Source organism: Dendrobium catenatum, unplaced genomic scaffold, assembly GCF_001605985.2.
Source record: "Dendrobium catenatum unplaced genomic scaffold, ASM160598v2 fragScaff_scaffold_501, whole genome shotgun sequence".
Taxonomy (NCBI): domain Eukaryota; kingdom Viridiplantae; phylum Streptophyta; class Magnoliopsida; order Asparagales; family Orchidaceae; genus Dendrobium; species Dendrobium catenatum.
Window position 1 is genome coordinate 1,004,622 of NW_021318963.1, and position 25,909 is coordinate 1,030,530.

Here is a 25,909-nt window from a genome sequence, read left to right on the forward strand (position 1 = left end):
ACAATAGTGGATAGGGTCAAGGATTATTTGAATATGAGAGATCATAAATTTAACTTTTGAGTTGTGTGTGTTTCATATAGTTGGGATGATGATAACGGTGGTTGCCGAGTGGATTACTTGAGGGTGCAATGTTGCTACATTACCTCCTCCTTCCTTTTGTAATTATGACTCTCCCTCAAGATGGACGATTTTGACCTTGCTAAGTTGGTCGAGTTGAGCCTTAAGAGGCAGAAGGAGGTTGTCATGCGCACAAGTCATATATATATACACGCCACATTCATAATTTGAAGTGGTTGAATCTCAAATGTCTTTTTCTTAGCACACAAACATAATAAATAGAAAATGAAAATTTCCCTTCAAGGGTCAATATGCATTACATATTAGATTGGATTCAATTTCATGAATGATACTCTAATATAACATTTACAAATGCTTAGGTTCTTAGGAGAAAAAATTGTACAATTCTCTGATGTTAAGAGTGTGATTCACAATCACAAACAGATTAATGTATTTGCACATTGCACAATCAATTACAAGTCGAAGAAAATAACATCATGTTGAAAAATCAACAAAACAAAAATCTTAAGATTAGCATCAAGATAAGGTTGGAGAAGAGGGTTCAAGCATATGAACCCGCAAAGGGTGACATGATCGGCGGTGACAACAGACTGGTAACAAAGGAACTTTTATTACATCCAGTGAACGTACGCTCCTCTACGTTCGGTTTTAGACCAAAACAGCGCAATACCCGGTACAACTCGGTACTCGGTATTGCGCTTATTTTTGCCTAGAACCGAACGTAGAGTAGCGTACGTTCACTGAATAAAATAAAAGTTCGGTAACAAAGAGGATGAGAAGAGTATTATTTTTAATATTATTTGAAGTTTTAGATGTTATGCAAATAAATGCAAAAAATTAGCTACTTAGGATATCTCCAATAGAAAAAACTTAATTTTTCACTTCAAAATAAAGCAACGTTCAAATCTAAGGGAACTACATTTCTTTTTTTTAAAAAAAGAGTATATTCTTTCTCATTTATGTTGTGAAGTGGCAAACGGGCAAATGACGTTTTGAATAGTGCTGTTCATATTGAGACAAAACACAAAAATGCGTTTCTATCTGCCGTTTGGGTGGGTGCTTATTAGGTCATCTCCAACCGAACGCCAAACGAGCGTATGACGTGGTTCGGTCGCTCCATCCGAATGCCAAATTTTTCGCCATTTACTTGAGAATGAACAGTGCGACTCCAATATTGGCGTCGCACTGTTCACCCACGCCATTTTCAGCTCTCAACCGAAAAAATGCGCGAAAGGGAGAAGGATCGTTACCTTCCCATAAACATATAAAATGACGTTCGATTGGAGCAGCATCACAGCATTTTGGAGTTTTGCATTATTTTGCCGTGAAAAATGGAGTTCTCCGATGGAGATGCTCTTAGAGCTGCAAACTGAGGAATGATGTTCAGTTGGCGATGCCCTTGTTATGTAAAAAAGCATACCTTGAATGCTATGTATATAAATGCTATTTAAAAAAATCAAGGATCATATACTTAAAAAATTAACTTGTGCATCAACTGAGCTACTTCCAGGAGGCTTCACCGCCTGTCTTTCCTTCAATAGCCTCCTCACCACTGCCATCTCGTTCCACCTTCTCCCATCCCCATATATATTAGACAGATGGATGTATCTTCCACCATGGCATGGCTCAAGCTCGATCAACCATCTGCTAATTTCTTCACCAAGCTCCATCTCGTCATGGATCCTACAAGCTCCAGCCAGGGCTCCCCACACTCCCGGATGCGGCTCAATCGGCATCTTCTCAATGAAAACCAGAGCCTCTTTGATCAATCCAGCACGGCCCAACAAATCCACCATGCATCCATAATGCTCCTCTTCAGGTATTATGTTATACACCCTTGTCATTTCGTCGAACAGCATTCGGCCTTCCTCCACAAGCCCGTTATGGCTGCAAGCGCTGAGCAGATCAATGAATGTTATGGAGTTAGGTAATACTCCGGCGAGCCTCATTTTGTAGAAGAGCGTTAAAACCTGGCTTCCGGCGCCGTTCATGGCGAGACCATAGAGTATTGAGTTCCAGGTATAGATGTTTCTCTCCGGCATTGTGTTGAAGACTTGTATGGCTTCTTTGATTCCGCCGCATTTGCCGTACATGTCGACTAAGGCGGAGCCGAGGATGATGCCGGTATGGATGCCTAGGGTTTCTATGTAGCGGTGGACGCTACGGCCATGCTCCAGTGCTCGGAGTTGTGAGCAAGCCGATACGGCGCTTACGAGCAGAGGCTCGTTGGGTTCGACGCCTTGCCGCGCCATCTTGTGAAAGACGGCGAGCGCCGTCTTGTTGAGGCCAGCCTGGACGAAGCCTGAAATCAAGGAGCTCCAGGAGGCGGCGTTTCGTTCGGTCATTTCGTCGAATAGGTGGCGTGCATCTGGTGTTCGACCAGCCCGCGCGTAGCCGGCCAGCATTGCGTTATACGTCACGAGATTCCGGCTCGGGGAAAGGTTGAAGAGTGATCGCGCGGCGTCAATTGCTCCGGCGTTGGAGTATCCGGTGATTAGAGCCGTCCAGGAGACGACGTCGGTGGTTTCGATATGTTCATCGAAAATCCTTTGGGCTGAAGCCATGTCAGGGAGAGATGAGTACATGGTGATGGTGTTGTTGATGACAAAGATGTCGCCGTCGAGGCCGAGCTTTGTTGCGTGGCAGTGTAGGGAAGTGCCGGGGTTGAGAAGGCGAAGGGAGGCGCAGGAGCGGAGGAGGAATGGGAGAGTGAGGTGGTTAGGCGAGAGGCCGGAGCGCAGCATGTGGAGGTAGAGGTGGAGGGAATGGATAGGTTCTGGGCTTTGGGAAGAAGCGCGGATCATCGTGTTGTAGGAGAAGAGTGTGGGTGATGGGAGGGAGACGAAGAGGGAGCGAACGTGCTTGAGGTCTCTGGTAAAAGGGATTGCGGCGGCGGCGAGGAGGCGGGAGGTGGCGAAGGTGTTGGTGGTGCGACCGGTGACGATGAAGTGTGCGTGAGTGGCTTTGATCTCGGAGGAAGAAACGAAGGCAGTGAGTGAGATGGACAGGTTGGGGTGGAGGAGGAGCTCTAGCTTCTTCGTTAGCATTCCTCCAATGATGGCTACCATTGGCGGGAAGACCAACGATAGCTCCTCTCCGGGAAAGAAAGAAAGTTGGTAAGCCCATCTTAAAAGTTTTTAAAATACTAATATTTCAGCCAAGGATTTCAAAATCCTACTTGTAGAGTTGAGCCAAGAGGAGGGCTAAGAACCATTGACAGGTAAGGGATGACCCATTATGTCTTCTGATTACTCTATCTAACTATTGTCCGGTCGAAATACAATTGGCTCTCCTGTGTGGCTCAGGCAGTTTCATTCAGGTTTCATTTGAGATAATTTTTTTAATGCTTCTTAATAGGGCTGCAAACGAACCAAGCCGAGCCGAGTATCTCAGTGTTCATGTTTGTGTTCATTTAATATCAGCTTGTTCAAGTTTGGTTCATGTTTGTTCGAGCTTTACTGTTATCAAATTATCAAGTTACTGTTCCATTGCTTTTGTGTATTGTGCTGTGGTTTTCAGTGCAGATTCCGGTGAACTCTCCGGTTCCACACCAACTGGTATCAGAGCCTTCTCCAGCACGCAGTGGATACCATCAGATACAAATTCGTCCTGGTGACGAGTGGAAGACCGCCTTCAAAACCAAACAAGGATTGTTCGAGTGGCGCGTCATGCCTTTTGGACTCTGCAATGCACCAGCAACTTTCATGCGGTTAATGAACGAGGTACTCAAGGATCATCTTAACCGTTTTTGTGTTGTTTATTTCGATGATATCTTGATTTACAGCCCATCGTTCGAAGATCATATTCAACACCTTGTCAAGGTGTTACAGACACTTAGGACTCACCAACTGTATTTAAATGCATCCAAGTGTGAGTTTGCAATGACCAAAGTCTACTTCTTGGGTTTCATTGTCTCTGCGGACGGGGTATCTACCGACCCCAGCAAGATCGCTGCAATCCGCGACTGGCCTATTCCCCGCAGTTTGTTCGACGTCCGAAGCTTCCACGGTCTTGCAAACTTCTATAGACGTTTTATTCGGGGATTCAGCATCATCATGGCTCCGATTACAGACTGTTTGAAATCTAAGCACTTCTCGTGGACCGAAGAATGCCAACGGAGTTGGGATACAATCAAACAATCTTTATGTGATGCTCCTGTCCTGATTCTGCCCAATTTCGACTTACCTTTTCAAGTCGACACAGACGCGTCTACGGTAGGCATCGGTGCAGTATTGTCTCAATCCGATCGGCCAGTAGAGTTTTTTAGTGAAAAACTTAGTACTGCAAGGCAGAAATGGACGGTATATGAGCAAGAGCTTTACGCGGTGGTGCGAGCTCTGAAACATTGGGAGCACTATTTGTTACATCAGGACTTCGTCTTGAGTAGCGACCACAAGGCTCTACAGTTCTTAAATAGCCAGAGAACTATAAACCGAATGCACGCTCGGTGGATTCTTTTCCTTCAGAAATTTACTTTCGTCCTTAAGCATAAATCCGGCAATCAAAACAGGGTGGCTGATGCACTGAGTAGGCGGACAGCTCTAGTAACGCAATTACAAACCGAAATTACAGGACTAGATTGCCTCCAAGAGCTTTATGCCGACGATCACGATTTTGCAGACATTTGGCGTCAATGTATTGCGATGCAACCTGTTACAGAGTACTCACTCCGCCATGGATATTTATTTAAGGGTAATGCATTGTGTATTCCAGACTCTTCGTATCGGCAGCAGCTAGTAAAAGAAGCCCATGCCGGTGGGCTTGCAGCACACCTAGGCAGGGAAAAGACGATCCAGCAGCTGAAAGCTCGTTTTTTCTGGCCAAAACTGCACCGCGATGTCTCCCGATTCATTGAGCGATGTGCCATTTGCCAAGAATTTAAAGGTACCAAGCAAAACACAGGGCTTTATACGCCCCTCCCCGTTCCGGATTCGATTTGGGAAGACATCAGTATCGATTTTGTTTTGGGTTTACCGCGGACACAACGTGGAGCTGATTCTATAATGGTCGTTGTTGACCGGTTCTCAAAAATGGCACACTTTGTTGCTTGTAAGAAGACCCTCGATGCCGTCAACATAGCTCGATTATTCTTCAATGAGGTAGTTCGGCTACATGGCTTGCCACGGAGCATAACGTCCGATCGCGACGTTAAGTTTGTAAGCCACTTTTGGCGCGAATTGTGGAAACGTCTCCATACCTCTCTCAATTTGAGCTCTGCCTACCACCCACAATCTGACGGACAAACCGAAGTCATTAATCGCACTTTGGGCAATATGCTTAGATGCTTGGTACAAAATCAGCCGAAACAATGGGAGAATGCACTCAATCAGGCGGAATTTGCATTCAATTCAATGCCTAACCGTTATACCGGGCGAAGTCCCTTCGCCATCGTCTACACGAAGGCTCCTAATCACCTCTTTGATATTGCAGTTTTACCGAAATGTGCTAATAAAGCTGCTACTGCTTTGACAGATCAGTGCCAGGCCGTTCTCGACGAAGTGCGTACGAAGCTCATTTCGTCTAACTCTTCTTATAAGAAGGCAGCTGATGTTCGACGACGCCATGTCACATTCCAACCCGGCGAACTGGTACTTATTCGGCCAAAGCTCCTGACTCTAATAACACCTTCATCGCTCTCTCTATTATAATATCATCATTAAACTCTTTCTCTTTTACTCGTACCCCCACTAGTCCTATTGTACTTCATTAGCAATATCTCGTTGTCATTTCCAGTTCCTTTTCTTCCTCGTTCACACATTGTTGATCTTATGAATACAATTATCAACAAGATATTGTCACGATTTTTTCACATTTTCTTTGTCTTTCACTCAATGCACAATGCATTGTGTGACGTGATGTCTCTTGATTGGCCTTTCGGTGCGTCCGTCGATCGTTCACAAGTAATAATCTCTCCCAACTAAAAGATATTATGTTTTAAGCTTGTATATATGATGTGTGTGTGAGTTTTTATTTTTAATTTGCCCAGAAGTCCGCAAAAATTTATGGAGTACCCATTTGCATGAATGGCAAAGAAGTACGTAGAGTTTTGGGTGTCACTTTAGAGGTTTGACACTAAAATAAATATTTTTACTCAAATGATATGAGAGTAATTGAAATAAAGGCTTATTATATGAGTGACAATAATAGAAATAAATAAGCTACAGAAATATGATAGAGATAATGTGTTTTTCTTATTTTTTTTCTACTAGCAAATCAAGTGTGCGATGTGTGACTAAGGCTTCGTTTGAGATGACTCTTTTATTGTTTCTTAAAATAGAGTTTTAACTTACTAAAATTTTGTTTTAAGAAACAATAAAAAATAACAAAGCATAAGATATCATCATATATCTTTTTTTTTTAATTTGTACGTAAGCTTTTTTTTAGATCACTTACTTAAGATCATTTTATGCTTCTCCAAAAAACTTGACTCAAGCTTCATTTGGAATAGCTTTTTTTATTGCTTTTAAAACAGCTTTATAGCACAAAAAATTTAAGTTTGTCCTAAAAAGCTGCTTTTGAAAGCAATAAGAAAGCTGTCTCAATCGAAACCTCAAACTTGACATTGCTCCTTTGGTTAGTTGAGTGGCACCTTAATTTTCTCCAGGCTTTTTCACAGTCTCATTTTAGGCTTTGTTTGGGATGGTTTTTTTCTTGCTTTTTAAAGCGGCTTTATAGTACAATTTTTTTTTTAATTTTTGTACTATAAAGCCGCTTTACGAAGCAGTAAGAAAGCCGTTCCAAACGAAGCCTTAGTTTCCCATGCCATTTAATTATGGACATGTGCCTAAGTTTTGGACAATAAATAGAGCTTAAATGGTCATATGCATTTGTTGCGTGCTGCAATTGTGATGTCTATGACATCTCTCTCTTTATCTCTAATCTATCGCAAGCAATAACTTCTTTCATTTATTCCAATTGTTTAAAATGCTAAATTTTATCAGCCTAATGAATACTTATATAAAACTTATGTTTTATTTGAGACAATTTTTTTATTATTCTGCTTTTCAAATCTTAATAATAAATTATGGTTTCGTTTGGGATAACTTTCTAACTGTTTCTTAAAGTAGTTTTCTAAAAATCTGCTTTAAGAAGCAATCAGATAGCCAACCCAAACGAAGCCTATATTTTGTCACTGTTTTTTCAGTGCTTCCAAAATTTTTTTTGACTGAAAAACTACTTTTTGCAAGTGTTTTAAAAAAATAATTTCTCTATAACTGTTTTACAAGTCATAAAAAAATTATCTCAAATGAAATCTTAATGCGAGTCTATTACAAATTCATAATATATATATATATATATATATAAGTACTTGTGTTTTATTAATAATATATAAAAAGGGGGATTTACATACATAGATATCACCCTATAAATTTTAATATTTTATTTCATGCATTCATATTTGTTTTATAGGTGATAGATATATAATATTAATATTAATTTAGGTATTAGATATATAATAATATGAAATAAAGTGGTATGTATGTAAATTCCCCATTAGAAAAATGGTGACATGATTCATATCCGGGCTGCTGAATAGGAATGGGACCACAAAATACGTGGATCTCATCCGTTGGTTAAATAGAGCACAATTCCTTTGTCGTCTTGTTGGTTCTTGATTACTTGGGGGTGGGTCCACCTAGATATTATATTAAACATAGCAATTTTCCGGTTTGGTCCGACCGCTCCACAATTTGGCCAGTACATGGTCCATATTCCACGTACCCTATTTTGGGAGCAATTATTACGTCAGGTCACCTGACGCGTCCAGAGACCAATAATAAGGCGCCATATCACCTAAAATTCGGTATTGAGCACTCGGTATATGTCCGGATTTTTAATTTTTTGTCCGGACGTAATAATTACTCCCTATTTTGACGAAGTAAAATTATGTAATAAAAATATTTGAACGTCGCGGCATTGGGCCTGAGAGGGCAGGGGTACTAGAAGTTGCTGACACAACATTATGTTTTAATAAGACTGCTAAGACGTATGATTTAAGAAAGATTATTTAAAGATTTATTGATTCGACATTCATACCGGTTTATTGACCTATAGATTTTATTGTTTATGCACCGTACTATACTATCATCTATATCGTACTGTTCTACTACTTTACAAATTTTACATCTCATACATGCATTTTACTGTTTCTGCACAGATTCACGATCATATTGACTACAACTGTTATAAACTGACTAACGACATACTTTCTGTTGGATTTAATGATCTGATGAATTTTTTAGCTCATTATATATGATTTAAACTCATAAGGGAGTCAAGAGTTAGATTTTGTTGACATCTTTCTCACGCGAGTTGACAACTTCATCCGGATCAACGACTTCCTCATATAAGTCGATGATTTCTAGTAAGTCGGCAACTTTTTCTATGAAGCGATTGACTTAGTCCTATGAGTTGGTGATTCCAACCAACAAAGTGTCGAAATTTTATAGCTTTTTGTGTAGCATCCAATCGCCATATGTTTACAAGATTTGAGGATCATTTAAAAATCACCCGAAAATAAATTTCTTAAAATGATAATTTAGATCATTTTTTTAGAAAAGTATTTTTTTAGATGATCTATTAAAGATTCATTTGAGACATCTTTTTTACTAATTTCAATAGCAAATTTTTAGTATACAAATTTCTTGATCTAAAAATTTGTATACTTAAAAGCTGCTTTGAAAAAATAGTAAGAAAGTTATCCAAATGAAACCTAAGACAATTAGTTTATCAAATATGTATTAACTTTATAATAATCTATTTATTTAAATTATTTGATCGCCTTTAATGGCCATTGTTGCAATAATTCTGATCAATAAATTTTTGGGATGAAAAATATTTCATATTTAAATTTGTTGGAACGTGAAAGATATAAGAAAATTATGCATTTCTTATAAGAAAATTATAACAAAAACAGTTGCAAGCATCTCGAATGAATCTTTAAAATAAAAATTATTTATATAAAATAGTTTTCTTATAATATTTAGATTTTAGCATATTTAATTGTGAAAAAATTATGCCCAACTTATTGATCATTGGACAATTATTTTTTTAATCGATTTTGCTTATTTTATTTAAATGAATAGCATGAATTAAATGTGTTTTAGGTGGTCCCAAAAATATCACTATCAAGCATGTTCATGACATAGATGGATCTCAAATTCAACATCTCACCTAATTACACCAATCAAATGCATATCTTATAGAGTTTTTATGTTGAAATTATTCAAAATTTTATTGAATCATCAATCGATCGAGAAGACGAACTTTTTGTATGTGTTTTGAAGCAAAATAAAATCAATGTAAGCTTGATCATACAAGCTTATGACGATGATGACAGTAGCGAGCGAGTGAGTAGCTGATGGCGGTGATGAGTGACAGTGGGTGGTTTGCAATGATGCATTGCAACAAGTGAGAAAAAATTTATATTATATTTAAAAATAGTAAAAGTAGTTGCCGCAATAGTACTTTGTTGAAAAGGTCATCGATAGGAAAAATTATTAGGTCCGGTGACCGGACGTAGCTCTACTTTTGGTCAACACTGAGATCGCGCCACGTGCTCTTACTCTTTACCGCGCGGCCCGACGACTTTACCCGGACCGGAACCCGGGAATGCTATGTTCGCGTATTGCTAGGTATTACTCGGTATTGCTTGACAATAACGAGGAATACCTCTCTGTGAAGACCAATACTGAGCAATACCGAGTTTTTTTCGGTATTTATCTTCACATAATGTTATTTCTCGTTATTGCCGAGCAAAATCGACAAATGCCTATCAATATCGAGCAATACCGGGTTGTCATGGATTTGAAAAATGCACGTGCGACATACCCACTATTCGCCGGGTTGGGTCCGCGGTTTTGTGCCGTTACGTGGCGCGAACTCAGTGCCGGCCAAACGTAGCTCTACGTCCGTTCACCAGACCAAATAAAAGTTCCATCGATAGGATTGACGATATGTGCGGCATCGAAACTATCAAAGATGAATAACAGTTGAAAAAGTTATGATAGGATTTTACTAATAAAAAGGGCATCGATTAGTGTTATATGAGTAAATAATAAGTTTTAGGGGTTAAATATTAAAATAAAGATATTAAAGTGTTAAAATAACTAAATAATAATTTGAAAGTTCCATCTGCTAATGCGATGGGAATCCAATGGTTCGTAAACCGGATAAACCCGATAAGAGAATGGGCCCACAGTAATAATGCTCTGCGGCGATCAAAGCAGACGTGGATCCTCGCTGGTTGTGGGACCCAATCCGAACCGCCAAGCCCCTCTCCGTTCCCTCTCTCGTTCGCCGCGTCCACGTTCATCCAGAGACCACCACGGGCCCCACCAATTTGTCCCATTCCCTAAGCATATCCACTCGGCACGCGGGCCCCACCCCGCCAACCAGTTTGCCGCATATAATATAAGGCTCGCACCGTAGCCCTTCGAACTCGCCGGAGACAGCAGAGACAGAGGGAGAAGAAGAGATGGCGGAGAGCCTAGCGGATATGGTCTTGGGGTTCTTCGAGGAGGAATGGGCCGCCGGAAGTTCAGGAAGCGACGACGGTTGGATTAGCGCCGGGGAAAGGGATGGAGCGGAGTCCGGTGGAGGCGCCGCTGAGGCCAGGGCGTTTTGGGAATCTCAAGATCAGCTCCTCCAAGTAAGTTCCCAAATTATTTTTGAAAATTTTAATTCTTTGTTAGAAAAGAGCGATTTTGATGGATGGGATTTGTGGTATAGGAGGCGCTGATGAGAACCGGGTCAACGGAAACGAGGATTCGAGGAAACGTGGAGGAGGCGGCAAGAAAACTGAGGGAAGAAGGCGCCGCCTTCTGTGATTTCTCCTGCGGTGGTTTCGCCACCGCTGCCTCTGCCGGCGGCGGCGCTAACGAGGGTAGCCGCGGTTACGTGCTGAGGGGAATTGCTGAGAGGCTCCGGGAGAAGGGCTATGACAGCGCGGTCTGTAGGTCTAAGTGGCAACGATCACCGGATATTCCTTCAGGTGATTTAGAATATACTTTATCCTATCTATAGTTTAATGTGAAATAATAAAAATATTGTGTTAAGATATCTGATAAAAAATTAAAAACAGGTAATTTTAGTTTTATATGAATATTTTATAAATTTAATTGATTTTTTATGTATTATATTTATATAAAAAAATTCAATAATTTAAATATTTATTATAATCAGACTAATATTATCTAATTTTTTTAATGAACTTATAATTTTTAAACAAATTTATAGGTTTTATTTGAATGACAGAAATTCAATAATAGAAAATTTATAATATATTTATATATCTCTTAAATTGCTGAAAATGTTATTATTTCAATTAAAAATTTTCTTATTGCAGAAGTTTTGAATTGAAAATAGTTATCTTTTTAAAATATCTTCCTTTCCTTTTGGCCTTTTGGTGATCAATCTACATAAATTCACAATTATTCAATTAATTGCATAGCAATCAACTTGTTAAAAAATAATATCGAGTGATAATGCCTTAGCCCAAATATCACACCCCATTAATCATTATTTTATACAAAGTTTTAGCTTTTAGTTGGATAACTTTCTTCTGCTTTTTAAAACAGTTTTTTTATAATTTTTTTAAATTTTTTACTAAAAAATTGCTTCAAATAGTAAGAAAGCCATCCAAATAAAATCTTAGACTTAGGGTGCGTTTGGGACGGCTGCAGCTGTCGATAAAGTAGGTTGTAAAGTTGTTGTACATAAAGTTGGCCGCAATGTCCCAAACAATGATTTAATGACTTTTTATAAAGTAAAGCAGCAGTACCGTCGTCCCAAACGCACCCTTAGGCTTCATTTGGGACGGCTTTTTTATTGCTTCTTAAAGTAGCTTCTTAGTATAAAAAATTTTAATTTTTGTACTAAGAAATTGCTTTATGAAGCAGAAAAAAAGCCGTCCCAAACAAAACCTTAGGCTTCGTTTGAGACAGCTTTCTTATTATTTCTTAAAGCCGTTTTTAGTACAAAAGTTTTAATATTTGTACTAGAAAGCTGCTTTAAGAAGCAGTAAGAAAGTCGTCCCAAACGAAGCCTTAATTTGTTTGGGACAGTTTCGTTGCTACTTTCTAAAACATATTTCTAATATAAAAATTTCTTAAATTAAAAATTTTTGTACGAAAAATTAATTTAATAAAGTAGCAAAAAAATTGTCCCAAATAAAATCTTAATCTTTGGTAGGACCTGAAGGATTAAAAAATGAATGCAGATAGGTAGGTTAAAGATCTTATCAGATCTACTACATAATTATATTTATATCTAAAAGAAATTTAATTAGAAGATAAGTTTAGGAATTTTTTATTTGGTCATTTAAAATAAATAATAATCCTTAGCACAAATGTAATCAAAGTTACAGATAAGTTAATTGTATGCTTTCCCAAATCAAACAAATAGGAGATAACGTTGGAGAAATGTAAAGGATCAGAGTCAACGTGGTAGTTAACCACTTGGTCAAGTTCATTAAAATTTTTATATAAAAAAAATTAAATAATTGAATAAAAAATCATATTCAAAATTTATTTATAATTAATTTATAGCCATGAAATACAATTTAATTTTATTTTAATTTATTGATCATATATTATACTCATCTCAAAATAATTTTGGATCAAATTTGCATTAATAAATATTAAAAAATTGCATTTCTACTTGTTGTAAATTAAAATTATCTTAATTTTATGAGTGTTTATCTTAGATTTATGCGATAAAAATTTTAAATTTTTAAAACTAACTAATAAAAATATGTACCATTTTATTTAAATTTTTCATAACTTGAAAAATTTTAAATAAATATTTTATAATTTCTTAAAAAAAAACAGCTGCATGCATTACATTAATCAGACCACTTAATTTGAAAATTTCCAAAAAATTTCAATTTTTATTGCAAATTCAACTAATAATGAAAGGTGGGTAATAAATAAATGCAGGGGAACACAGCTACGTTGACGTGCTCATCGGGTCGAGAAGCGGGCTGAAAGACCCGACCCGAATAGTAATCGAGCCGAACTTTAAAGCCGAATTCGAGATGGCGAGAGCCAGCCCGGAGTACAACTCCCTGGTGGCGCGGCTGCCGGAGATGTTCGTCGGAAAAACAGAAAAGCTTAAATCGGTAGTCAAAATAATGTGCCGGGCGGCCAAGCGTTGTCTGAAGGAGAACAAAATGCACATGGCACCTTGGAGGAAACAAGAATACATGCTCTCGAAGTGGTTTCACACGTGCGAAAGGCTTTCGCCACCGATGCCGGTGGCGGCGGCGGCGAGGGATGCCATCGGTGGTGCCCCTCGGCAGCCGCGGCCGTGGGCCTCTTTATTAACATTCGATCTGCGCCGTACAGCTGTGAAGGTCGTGTGAATCTGCGGGCGGATGGATGGAGGGATGCAAGCATGGATTGCTTTTATCATTTTTTTTTGCAAAATCAAAGAGTTTTATGTAAAATGTAACTATTATAGGCTTCGCGTGCAATATATCAATTGTTGAGGATTTGGATGGAATAATTGTTGTGGGATACAGACCGTTACACCTTGTTTGATTTTAAGTAATGAAGTTTTGTATTATGGTAAAGATGCCTATCTATTTGAAAATTGAAATAGATGCCTAAGTTCCCAAGAAAAGGGTTGTTTTGAAAATATCTTTTTTTTTTTCATTTCATTAGTACTTTATTATGTAGAAAAATACTAATAAATTAAGATTTGGTTTGGGACAAATTTATTATTATTTTCTAAATCAATTCAGTATAAAATTTCTAATTAAAGAAATTTTGACTAAAAAATTGTTTTAGAAAACAGTAAGAAAGACGTCTCAGACGAAGGCCTTCGTTTGGGTAACCTTTCTTATTATTTTACTTTTGAGATAACACTTGTAATGTTTATTTAGTCACTATTTTTGTTGTTTTATAAATTTTTTATGCTAAAAATTACTTTCTACAGCAGCTTTAATATATTCTTTTCTCTATGATAATTTTACAAAATAGTAAAGAATCTTTTCAGATTGCAGCTATAATTTTTGATTGGCAGCTACTTTTTTTCGAACTACTAAAAAAATTTTGAATTCTAGGAATGGAGATCGCACCCCAATCTACAACCTCAACATTACTAGAGCCAATGAGGATGTTAGAGATAGAATTTCTATTATACTGATAATAAGACATGCAAGTTTCAACCACCATTCACTATGTAATCACAAACAGGGGCTCCAGTGATAAAAGGGAAAGATAATAAGATTGTGTGCTGTGAAAAGCTGGGTTTTCAGTCTGCATATTCGTAGTTTGACTTCTAAGCAAGGTACAATTTTCATCTCCTTGAATCGAATGTGATAACCTTCAAGAATAGACGATGCCCACACTTCAGATTGACCAGAAAGACAAAAAGGTCTAGTGCTATTTTCCTTTATGCACTCTAAATTATTCTTAGAGAACCCCATTGAACAAGTCCATGGAGTTCTTTTAATTGTCAAATCTTTCTCCTTTATTTGATCATCAGAGTCCAATCTTTTGCAGTCATTGAAGAGATTCAAAGTTGGTTGTTACCACACTTTCTTCTTATACATATATATATTTTTCTTTTTTATCTTTGATGTCTGCAGAACTCTATTGCTATCCACTTCTTCATGTAATGTATTGAATTTATATCCCTTCCTGATTGACCATATATACTTATTTCACATTGAATTTTATTTTGTATGTTTAGAGTAATAGTTGAGTGATTCAGGTCCGTTTAAGACGGCTATAATTTTTTATAGAGGTGATTATAAAGTTGTTTTGAAGAAAGTATTTTTTTTAAAACTATTCCAAAGACTGGGAGGAGTTCCTTGTTTTTTTTATGGTTGGGCGAGTTTTGGCTGCCATATGAGTCCAGTGAACGGCTCGCGAGCCGGCTTGAACTCTATTTTAATGGGACGAGCTCAAGTTTGAGCTCGTTTTTTGAGATTGACTCGAGCTCGCTTTCTGGCTAACCAGCTGAGCTCGTTAGTGTTAAAACTCGACTCAACTCGACTCGTTTACACCCTTAATCCAGTCCTTCGTTAGCACTTGTTTCTTCATTTGTGTTGCCTTTGTTTTATGTTTTGCTTATTTTTGTTTCTATCTTTTACCCATTGTGAGTATTCCAGTTTATGTTTACAGCTCTATAGTTACTATTATACTTCTTGAGTTGTACATTGTTCTTTGTAGCTTCTTTTACATGAAATGAAAAGTGGGCTAGTTCCTTAAATTTCAACCAAAAAAAAAAAAAGAAGACAAACAATAAAACAAATCTAGCCCACCCACTTCATTATTGAAATCTAAATGATGTAAGAATTTTAATATGGAATTAATTCGGATTTTGTTTGGAATAATTTTTTAACTGCTTTATTTTTTAGATTGCAATCATAATTTTTATTTAGTTACTATTTTTAATAAATTTTTGTGCAATAAAAGTGCTTTCTACTTCAACTTTTTAAAAAGTGATTTCTTCATAATAACTTTACAATCACTTTTACAATAGTTGCAACCATCTCAAACAAACTCTCAGAGAAATTGGGTCTATATGGACCTAATAATATCACCAATATATTTTTCTAATTATATATATATATATATATATAAATCTCATTTTTAAAAATTAAATTTAAATTTATAATATTTTATTTCTATAGAATCATATATGTCAAACTATTTTATTAAATTGTTAGTTTAAAAATGTTTTGATCTCTCAACATGTGATTGTGCTATTCTACTAATTATCAATGTCAACTATTTCATCAAAGACAATGTTTGATAATCTTCTAAAATGAACCCTTTCTCAACTCATCTTGATACAAACCCTTAGTCTCCTTTACATGAACATTTCCAAAAAACTTGATAATGAAGGCAATAGCTTGATTGACATTCTCTTGTAGAGATGGTGGAAGGGTTATATGAGTAATATTGAAAAAAAGCAGGGGCGGAACCATATAAGTGTAAGGGGGAATTGTCCCCCCTTAAAAAAAAAATTAATTATAAAAGAGGTGCATTTAAGTTATTTCCCTCCCTAAAGTCTCTTACTTTGCTCCCCTTTTGTCTTAACTGCCCATAATCACCCTCACATAAGCGCAAAAATTTCGAATAAGTCATGCCTTCATGCATTCAAATTTATATATTTTTAGGACTTAATATATTAATAAGCTTGTAATAATTTTCAATTTATCTTTCATTATGAAATATAAAAATTTTCTTTGAATTATGTCTTCATTTTATTTTATTTTTTTAATTACGTTCATTTATATGAAAATATTGCCCAGCAAAAGTCTGGTTTTGCCCCTGGAAAAGAGTATTTAGAAATTTGGACATTTGAGAATAAAACTATTAGGCTATGAAAGGGTATATTTTTTGGAGGAAAATGGTGAAGAACTCCATATAAACAACTTAGGATATTAAAAATTTAATCATGCTATATATATGGGCTTTGGATCAAAATAGTTAAAGATGTGAAGATTTTTTAATCATGTTACTCACACCAAGAAATTAACTTCCCATATTTTTTGCTAGGTTACTTTTGGGTTAAAGGGGGAGTTAACTTCTTGGAAAATTATAGGGGATGTGGTAGAATGTTAAGGAGAGTTTTCAAAAAATTCGAGGTGCCTTGCGGTTAAGGGAGGCTATGATATGGGGTTAGTTAAGTCTAACTAGGGAAGACGAAAATTATGTTAGGAGAGATGAGTAGACGAGAAAAATAATAAAAAAACTCGTCAAAATCTTCGAAGAACGGGCGGGCCACCAAACTTAACCAAATAAATAATCGCCAACCTTTCAACACAATTTACTCAAACAAAAAATAAATTTTATTCAATGAATTCAAATATATAAAATAAAATCTTATTTATTAACAATAAAATTCAACAAATCAAATAGGAGAAGTTGAGTGACCTAAAAATCAATAATTTTTTGATAAATATCTACTTTCTTGATTGGTGTTTAGGGTGGATCATGCACTTTCTTAAACCCAAAACCTTCTCTTTGGAGATATTTCATGATGTGAATAATAATGGGAACATTAATTCTCAGTAAGTACTTATGTTAGTAAGTTTTAGTGAGCGTTTATCATCTTCCACTTAACAAGTCTTGAAAATAAAAAGTTTAGAATTTCACCTATTAAGATTTCATTTGGGATAATTTTTTTAATACTTTATAAAGTAATTTGTTAGTACAATTTTTTTTTTAAATTAAAATTTTTGAACTAAAAACCTGCTTCATAAAGCAGTAAAAAAATTACCCCAAATGAAGAAGCTTAAATCTTCTATTGCGCTATTGAAGACGACGCCAATCATTCCATGTTGAAGTTTGTGATGGGGAGAGAGAATAGGCACATTCAAAATATTTTTTTAATGTATTTTAAATGCGCTATTTTGTTTGACTCATTCAGAATATTTTACTAATTTTAACGATTAATGTGCTCCTCTATAAAATAAGCCATTATAAGAAATAAGGGCATTTTAATATTCCCATTGGTTACATGAGGTGGAGTCATACACAATATTGCTAAAATCCATGCTTGAAAAATAAACCCTTAGATGATAGAGCTTTGCATGCAACCCTAAAACATAACAATGAGTGTTAATGATAATTTGAGTCATTTATTGTGATTTAGACCCATGGCTGTTTCCAAAATTTAATGAAGTCTCATAATTGATGAATAAATCATTTTGGAGCATAAAAATCTTATGGCTATAATTTCTAATCAAGTGGTTGAGAGCCTTTGCATCTGAATCGACCGATAAACCATTGATAATAATTTTTACGATCTTTGCCGATTAAAATAATTGGTATGAACACTTATGTGGTTTTCGTAAGTTATCTAATATAATGTTCGTTTGAGACATCTTTCTTATTATTCTCTAAATCAGTTTTTTAATACAAAATATTCTAATTCAAAAATTTTTGTACTGAAAATTCGTTTTAGAAACAACCTGAAAGCTGTCCCAAACGAAACAATAATCTAATGTTATTTTGAAAAGATCTTGAATAATTGACCAACTGGTATGCCCTTAGGAACAATGTCTCATAACCTCAATGTGGTTGATCAACCTAACATGATCATAGTGCATCGTTAAGTGTTACATATAGGAAAAATTATTAGGTGCGGCGTGTGCACCGTCCGCACAAGCACTGGGTACCTAGCGGTACCCAGCGGTACCGAGTGCCGGTACCTAGCTGAGTATAGTGCTTGTGCGGATGGTTCTCTCCGTCCACACTCCGCACCTAATAATCTCTCTACATATAGGGGCTATACAAAGCACAAAAAAAAAGAAAACAATTACAGCAAAAATATATAAATATAAACTTTCTTCAATTTTTCATAGAAATGATCAAAAACATAATTATTATTTGGTTATAGCAAGATGAACAAGAAAGTCAGAGACTGAAGCAACAAAGAAGAAATCAATAGAAAACCGATGGCAGTGGCCTACCTAAATAAGGCAAATACAAAGGTATATGGCACTGAAACTCAGGAAACCTAACACCCAATGCAAGATCTGAGTGGAATGATACCTAGAAGATGGAGAAGCCACAGAGGAGCTCTCCAATGGCTGAAAAACATTAGAAGTAGAAGAAGAAGAAGAAGGTCTACTTTCACAAACACCAACTCCATCAAAACTCTCTCTGAAAACATTAGAACTACCATTAAAACAAAGTCCAGAATTCCCACTCAAATCCAAGTTCCTCCCAAGCCGACTAAGGAATTCAGCATTGAAAGGAACCACTCCATCAAGCAAATTCCTGCTAAGATTCAAGTGATATATCCTACTAAGTCCACCCAGCCCAGAAGGTATCTCACCACTGAGATGATTGTTCTCCAGTGACAAAGCAGTCAAGTTCTTCAGCCAGGTGAAGCTCCCAGGAATTCGCCCCGAGTATCCGGAGTTCGCCAGCTTGAGCTCCTGCAGCCTTCGCAACCTTCCAAGCTCCGGCGGCAATGGAACGAACATCGGATTGCCATCCATGAACAAGTATTGAAGGCTCTGAAGATTGGTAAGGCCATTGGGAGGCCTAGGATATCCGCTCAGTCTATTGTCACTTAAAGCAAGGAAAATTAATAGCTTTAGATTCTTAAAACTCAGCGGAATGCTTCCAGTGAGTGAATTAGAACTCAAGTCCAGTTTTTGGAGCATTACCATTTCACCAATAGATGTTGGGATTGGTCCAATAAGAGAGTTATAGCTAAGATCAAGGTCTACAAGGCTGCTCAGTTTCCCCATTTGGACTGGGATTTTGCCCGTTAATGCGTTATAACTAAGGTCAAGATGAATCAAAGAGCTCAAAGCAGAGATTGCCTCTGGGATCTCACCTTGGAGATTGTTTTGTGAAAGAGTGAGGATTTGAAGTGATTCAAGAGAGAAGATATGAGGTGGGATAGGCCCAATGAGAGCTGGGTTTGCTCTAAGACTAAGCTGCTGAAGAGAAGAGAAGTTTGAGTGAGGTAAGAAGAGTGTTGTCTTCTTGGTCTTGAAGCAGTTGAGGAAATGAATAGATTGAAGAAATGGAAGAGTAAAGATTTGAGAAGGGAAAGTAGCAGAGCTCCTGCAAGTTGGATTGGGATGAGTTCCAAAGACAAGTTTAGTTACATGGAAATGGTTGTCTAAACCAGGTTTACACTCTAAGCCAGGCCATGAGGAGCTTGGATTGCAAGGATCTTCATTGCTGTAGGATCTCCAGTGTCTATCAGGGGACATGGAATCCATGATGGAGAGGAGAGCTTCTTTTTCAAAATTATCCATGGTAATAGCAGATATGGAAGAGATGAAGTTGAGGGAAAAGAGAAGAAGATGAAGGATTATCAGTTTGGGAAAGGAAGGAGATAGGAGTAACAGCATTATTGAGGAGAGTGAGGAAGTTCTTGGAGATAGAAGAAAGGAGGAGAAGGGGAGAATTTCAGTGTTTGTGAGTTAGGGAACGAAATATTCTAGCGGGTCTTTTTTGATCTACAGATTAAAGTGGGAGAGAGAGTGTTGATGTGATGGAAATAATGGAGATGGGGTATTGTTGAGCTTGAGAGGGTTCTTTGGTAAAATAGGTAGGGTCAGAGTTTGGAAAGACGTTTGAAAGGGGAGCCAGTAGACGGCAAAGATTCCTGTACCTATGTTAATATATCCCAAACTTAACATGGCTTACATAAAACTCGAATATATCGCTGAGTTATTACTTTACACTAACTTATTTGGGGCATTTACATGCACATCACATAATTTTTTAATATTTACATATGTGACACCTAAATTTCCATATCTAATTATCTAAAACATGGCCCGTAGTATTCGCACTGTTGGACCCAAGACATAATTGTTTGTAAGAATTATAATTATTTAATAAATAATTTTATGACATTGATACAAATGATTGAATAATAGAAATAAATATTATTATAAACAAAAGGGATTGCAGAGTACATCAGATGCGCAGGTTATTAATAATCAACCCCACCAAACCTTACTAACATTTACACTCCATGCATGTGTAGAGAGAGAGTCGTCTTAGATGGTTTGAACACAAAAAAATCAGCATTTTGCTGACCCTATTAGGAGAGTAGATGTACCAAATTTGACCAATGTAAAGAAAAGTAGAAGTAGACTTAAGAAGATTTGGTAAAAAAATATTAGAAATGATATTTTTTGTTAGATTTAAATAAGAATTTGACTCTTAATATGACACATTGAAAAAAAAATTCACTCAACATAATGGGATAAAAGGCTTGATATTGATGTTATTATTGTTGTTACATGTAGAGCCCACACACACATCCCAAATTCCTAGAATGTGTATGTAACTGCCAGCAAATCAAATCTTCTTTTGGCTATTATTATTATTATTATGGAACATTTAAGTCAATTAAGGCAGACTCATGCACACATCACATACATAAGACTCGAATCCAAGACCTCTTAGTTGATAACCTAAACTTCCAACCAACATATCAAGATGAGTTGTGTGCTGTTAATTTGGCAACAAAGCATTTTTCACAACTACTAAAATAATATATTAAAAAAAAGTGTTGGAGCCCCACTTTCTAATATACAAATAAATTAATTGACACTTTTATTTAGAGAAGTTAAAGGACTAAAATTTTTAATAATTTTTTTTAATAGTATAGCATTTCTGATAACATTTAATTCCTATGAAACTTCAATTACATCCAGTAAAAAAGTGGCAGAAGGGTGCACAGTGCATTTTAGTCTAAAGCCATTATAATTATTTAGTCATCAAAGCATGTAAGCAGTAATAAATTGCTGGCTATACTATCAAAAAAATGCTCGTAATAGAATCTAACAGCACCTGACATAACTGGCAGATTTGACCGAACAAAGAAAGTGTCTGAACACAAATTTGCAGAGCCACTGTACAACAACGTGGTTTGAGAGAAGCGTAGCAGCGAGAACAATAGTATTCCAGTCAGCTGGTCTTATGAGACTCCCATACAGCAGAAACCTACAAAAATTTCTTCACAATCTATAGTTCAAAGTTCAAACAGGCTACTTATTGCCTTAGGCTACATACCTTTTTGGCAAAAAAAAAACTTAATTTTCTTTTTATATTTTCTAGAGCCCTCAAAGATACTAAATTTACATGCTTAGAGCTGTTTGATTAAGAAGTAAACCCTTTGGCGATAACTGGAAGATCACGAAAATGAAGTTAATATGAGACAAATTGAATCGTCCTTCTGCAACTGACAATGTCCGATTAGAAAGCTGTGGTTACACAACTAAATGGAGCATTTTGAAAATGCTTTAAACGATAAAAGAAAAATCCATACCCGGATAAGGAAACCCTTATTAATGTAGGATTTAAATGCATTAATATACTTAATCTTATTCAATATTTACAAAAAAATATTATATGTTTATTTATTTGGCTCAGAACCTAATACCTCTAGATTACGCTAGACATTACTGCTAAGAAAGCTTTTTTTGGGGAAAATTTAAAGATAAAAGCTAGTGATAAATTATGAGCAATGGACTGAAATGATTTTGGCGTATGTCAAAGGAATCTATTATTTTCTGGGAGTTTTTAATTCAACACAGTTTAAAAAAAAAGTTTTCTTTTTTGGTAAATCGAGGACAAAATGAAGAAAAATCTAGCCGACCCCACATAGTGGGATAAATGCTAGATATTGTTGTTGTAAGAAAATTGAGAACAAATCCCATCCTATTAACTATAAAGTATAATTACAAAAAGGCATACACCCAAAATACAACTCAAAATGAATGTCAAAGAAACACATGAGCTGCAACAAAAATTAGCAATGCTGAAAATATAAGAATGGAATAGGAAAATGCTAAAATATATTTTCAAAAGTTCAAATCATGGACTCATAACGGTTCATGGACTTATAACGGTAAAAACTTACCCATTTAATCATGTACAAGACGGATGCTGGCCCATAGCACCCCTGGTTGCCCAAAAGGCCATTCAGGGAGTGCAAGCTCGAAGTTACGGATAGGTAGACGATGGGAAACAACCACTATAAATCCAGAAAACTGCTGGATTTCAGAAAAAACAGCAGCTGAAGTTCAGGTTTTGCGAAACTGTAGGAAAATATGAGAAAATCACTAGAGTACGAAGAAAAACAGCAAGATATAATGGATCCTCTATTCGAGATGAGGATCGATCTCTCCCAAATTTCTAGACGACGCTAGAGCCCAAAGAAAACCTAGATCTAAGTGATCTCAAATTTCAGCCAAATTCAAGATGCCCTAACTCTTGGAAAACAAACTATTTAATGCATACAAATCAAAAGGAAATCCCTAAACAGTCCCTACATTCAAATTTTCCTCTCAAATCCCTTAAAATTCCTTCCAAATCTGCTCTTTGGACTCGGGCGGCTTGCGCGCTGCGTACAGGAGAGGCGAACTTCTCCACCTGCTCGCATGGGCAGGTCCCGTGTGGACTGGCTGGACCGGTCTAACAATACTACAATAGAACACCTATTCCTCATCGTTCATATTGCAACTTTGATTCCATCAATCATAATACAAGCCCTCTGATTTTTTATAATTTTTTTAGCAAAAAATTTTTCGCATTAATGGCCTTCTTGATATGGTGATACAAGGTTGATTGGCATTGAATTTAGTTCTCAAACCTCCTGTTGTTTCTTTCTCTCCACAAATAACATATCACATAGTAAATAAAAAGATAGGTAACATTTTTAACAGCCCGAGAAGGCTCATGCACCTCAGCAATATATTAAAACAACTGAAGAATGTTTGGTATAAGCAGAAAGGTGGAGGTTAAAGGAAGAATGTTGCAAAGTATGCCAAAAAGTATAATCGCATTCAAAAAACAAGTGCCTTATGCTTTCAGGTTCAGAGAATGCAGAAATTGCATCTAACCTTAATTGGAATATTTCAACTGATTAAGGCATCAACAGTCTTCAATCCACCTACAATGGCTAACTAAGAAAAAACTAAATATCTCAAAGAGTACTTTTTGTGCCATATAAATTTGCTCCAAGGCTCCAGGGGAGATCGAAATAATATGAATTAACAAAAAGCCTGAAATGAGGTTTATTAGATCCCAATCAAAGAATATTGTCTCCAAATTCATAAGAAATCAGCATTGCAGATATAATATCACATGAAGCGGCGGGGAAAGGCCAATTGACCTGGCAAATGATGGCCGAGAGAGGTGCATTAAAGTCCAAGCTAGGAGGAAGAGAAGTAATGCCAAAAATCTCATTTAAATATTTACCGTTATAACATGGATCCTAGAAAAGAGATATATTACTGCATTAACCTATTTAGAAAGATATAAATCTTCTAATCTCATTAGCAACAATCCTAAAAGACTTCTAGATCTGAGAAATATTAGAGGCGCTCGGTCTGCACAAAGTAACATTTTAATTTTTCCACAATTTATAAAGCCCGTTGTAAGTAAGGATGTGCCAGATATTGAAGCAATTTTAAGCATATGTTAAAGCAGATAAAGCAGGAATACCCAGAACCCCTAGGTCCTTAAGGTTTACATGTGTTAATGATGTAGAACGAAAATGAATGCTTTGCTAAGGAGAGGATCTCTCAGCAGATTTGGGGTTTTAGAAATCTTGGACAGCAGATTATGGCCTTTTAGGCTGCTGGACAGCAGTTTTCCTGAGTATAAAATTCAGGAAAGCAACTATATCTTGGTCAAAATCCTGGAATTATTTCTGGACAGCAACTGGTCTTCTCTTGGACAGCAGTGGCGTGGCTGGATAGTGGGGGCAGCTAGCAGAAATTGGATGTGGAGAGAAGCAACCGTGAAGGTGGCCTAGAGAGGAGGTAGCCGGGCTTGGAAAAGGGGTTTAACGGGAAAACATGGGGACGGGTAAGCTATGGCTGAGTTGGGAAGTGTTTTCAAAATAATGGGCTGATTTTAAGGGAAAGAAATAATGAGGTGGCAATGTGGGGGGTTTTGAATTCTTTCCAAGAGAGCAATTTGCAATATGGAAAGAATTCCCAAAGGAATTCAAGAGGGAGAGCCGGCAGTAATAGGAGTGAGGGAGGGGATGTGGGGAATTTAAAAGAGATTTCCTAATTCAAAATTAAGAAAGAGGAAAGATTTAATTAAATCCTTTCTCATTTAAAATTCAAATAGGAGTTTAATTAAAAACTTTCCTAAAATAGATTCGCTAATTTAGGAAAGATTTGAAAATTCAAAATGTTTTGAATTTGAAATGAGGGATTTGTGGAGGGAAAATTTTGAGTTAACGAGGGAGTTAATTAGGAGCATTAATTGGCTCTTAATTAAGCAAATGAAGGAGGAAGAGGATGAATATGACTACGAGGAGCAATAAGAATGAGCAAAAACAGAGAAACAAAATATCAAGGATACAACCGCGAGCCCGGACACATCCTGCGGCTGACGGGTACTACGTTGCCCTTCTCCAAGGGGCTTCACGCCACGAGCCCGGACCCATCCTGCGGCTGGTGGAAACTCTGATTCCCTCCCATAGGGATTTCACTAAAGTTCTTCCCAAAGAACACAAGCGCAAAACACAAATTTTTTTATTATAATTCCATCATACCAAATACAAGAGAATGAGCCTCTATATATAGGCCTCAAAAAAAATTAAAATACACATTTGCCCCTTGGGCTTACATAAGACAAGTAGTATTGACTCTAGGTAAATTCAGGACCCAACAAAGCTCATTTTGATTGTTCCATATGATAAATCTCAGGAATTTCAAGCTAACAGTGAATAAAAGAGATTTAGCTTTCCAGTCTAACAAAAGAGAGGCTTTGTTCATTAATGGAAAAAAATCATATATTAGCAGCCTTTTAGTTGATATAGGGATGCCCAGAATAACGGTAGTATTGACTCTAGAAAAATTCAGGACCCAACAAACTCATTTTGATTGGCGGTAAGCTTAGAGTAACCCCAAGAGCTCTTTGAAGTGCTTAAAATTTCAGTGAGAGCTTAGATATTTTGTAGATTGAAAAACCAACAAATCATCTGCACAAAGCAACTGAGAGAAATGGTGATTTCTCATTGTAATAGTTGAGTGGGAATTCATCAAGATAGCTCTTTCAAATAGATTAGAGAGGTCATCCAGAACAATGCAGTTAGATAAAAAGATAGAGAACGACCTTGTTTTTAACCCTCATGAGGAGCTAAACAAACCTTCAAGAGTGTCATTTATGCAAATGGGATAATGTACATTTTCAATACATGCTTTGATCCAATCAATTAAAATGTTAAGAAAACTTTTTGGTTTTTAAGTACGCTCCTTTTTCTTAATCATAGTTTAAGTATGCTCTTTTTTAAAATTCCTCCAATATTATTACTAGGGTTATGAAATCCTAGTTTGACATTATATCAGATTTTATGATAATTGCCC

The 25,909-nt window shown here is 36.6% G+C and overlaps 4 protein-coding genes across 4 annotated transcripts in view; 1 reads left to right on the forward strand and 3 right to left on the reverse strand.

Moving 5' to 3' along the window:
• Window positions 1-1,495: 1,495 nt before the first annotated feature.
• Window positions 1,496-3,412, reverse strand: LOC110094939 (pentatricopeptide repeat-containing protein At5g66520). The gene has a single exon (XM_020820286.2). It carries the CDS (start codon window positions 3,144-3,146, stop codon window positions 1,542-1,544), a length of 1,605 nt encoding a protein of 534 aa, XP_020675945.1. The 5' UTR covers window positions 3,147-3,412; the 3' UTR covers window positions 1,496-1,541.
• A 7,093-nt stretch (window positions 3,413-10,505) lies between these two features.
• On the forward strand, window positions 10,506-13,651 carry LOC110094951. The gene is made up of 3 exons (XM_020820300.2): window positions 10,506-10,729; window positions 10,810-11,071; window positions 13,017-13,651. Exons 1-3 carry the CDS (start codon window positions 10,556-10,558, stop codon window positions 13,439-13,441), a joined length of 861 nt encoding a protein of 286 aa, XP_020675959.1. The 5' UTR covers window positions 10,506-10,555; the 3' UTR covers window positions 13,442-13,651.
• A 4,755-nt stretch (window positions 13,652-18,406) lies between these two features.
• LOC110094942 (receptor like protein 29-like) lies at window positions 18,407-21,172 on the reverse strand. Its single transcript, XM_020820291.2, has one exon. The coding sequence runs from the start codon at window positions 19,913-19,915 to the stop codon at window positions 18,512-18,514; it is 1,404 nt and encodes a 467-aa protein (XP_020675950.1). The 5' UTR covers window positions 19,916-21,172; the 3' UTR covers window positions 18,407-18,511.
• Window positions 21,173-21,308: 136 nt separating this feature from the next.
• LOC110094950 (protein VTE6, chloroplastic) overlaps window positions 21,309-25,909 on the reverse strand; it is a 29,946-nt gene continuing 25,345 nt past the window's right edge. Inside the window, exon 6 of the transcript XR_002302920.2 lies at window positions 21,309-21,524. The gene's annotated coding sequence lies outside the window, so the exon portion shown is untranslated. The remainder of the gene's footprint in view (window positions 21,525-25,909) is intronic.

Excerpts from the sequence above, each read along its gene's own strand:
- LOC110094939 (XM_020820286.2), bottom strand. The coding sequence starts at position 3,146 with ATGGTAGCCATCATTGGAGGAATGCTAACGAAGAAGCTAGAGCTCCTC.
- LOC110094951 (XM_020820300.2), top strand. The coding sequence starts at position 10,556 with ATGGCGGAGAGCCTAGCGGATATGGTCTTGGGGTTCTTCGAGGAGGAA. Across the intron at positions 10,730-10,809 it reads CTCAAGATCAGCTCCTCCAA|GAGGCGCTGATGAGAACCGG; the intron begins GTAAGTTCCCAA and ends TTTGTGGTATAG. Across the intron at positions 11,072-13,016 it reads ATCACCGGATATTCCTTCAG|GGGAACACAGCTACGTTGAC; the intron begins GTGATTTAGAAT and ends AAATAAATGCAG.
- LOC110094942 (XM_020820291.2), bottom strand. The coding sequence starts at position 19,915 with ATGCTGTTACTCCTATCTCCTTCCTTTCCCAAACTGATAATCCTTCAT.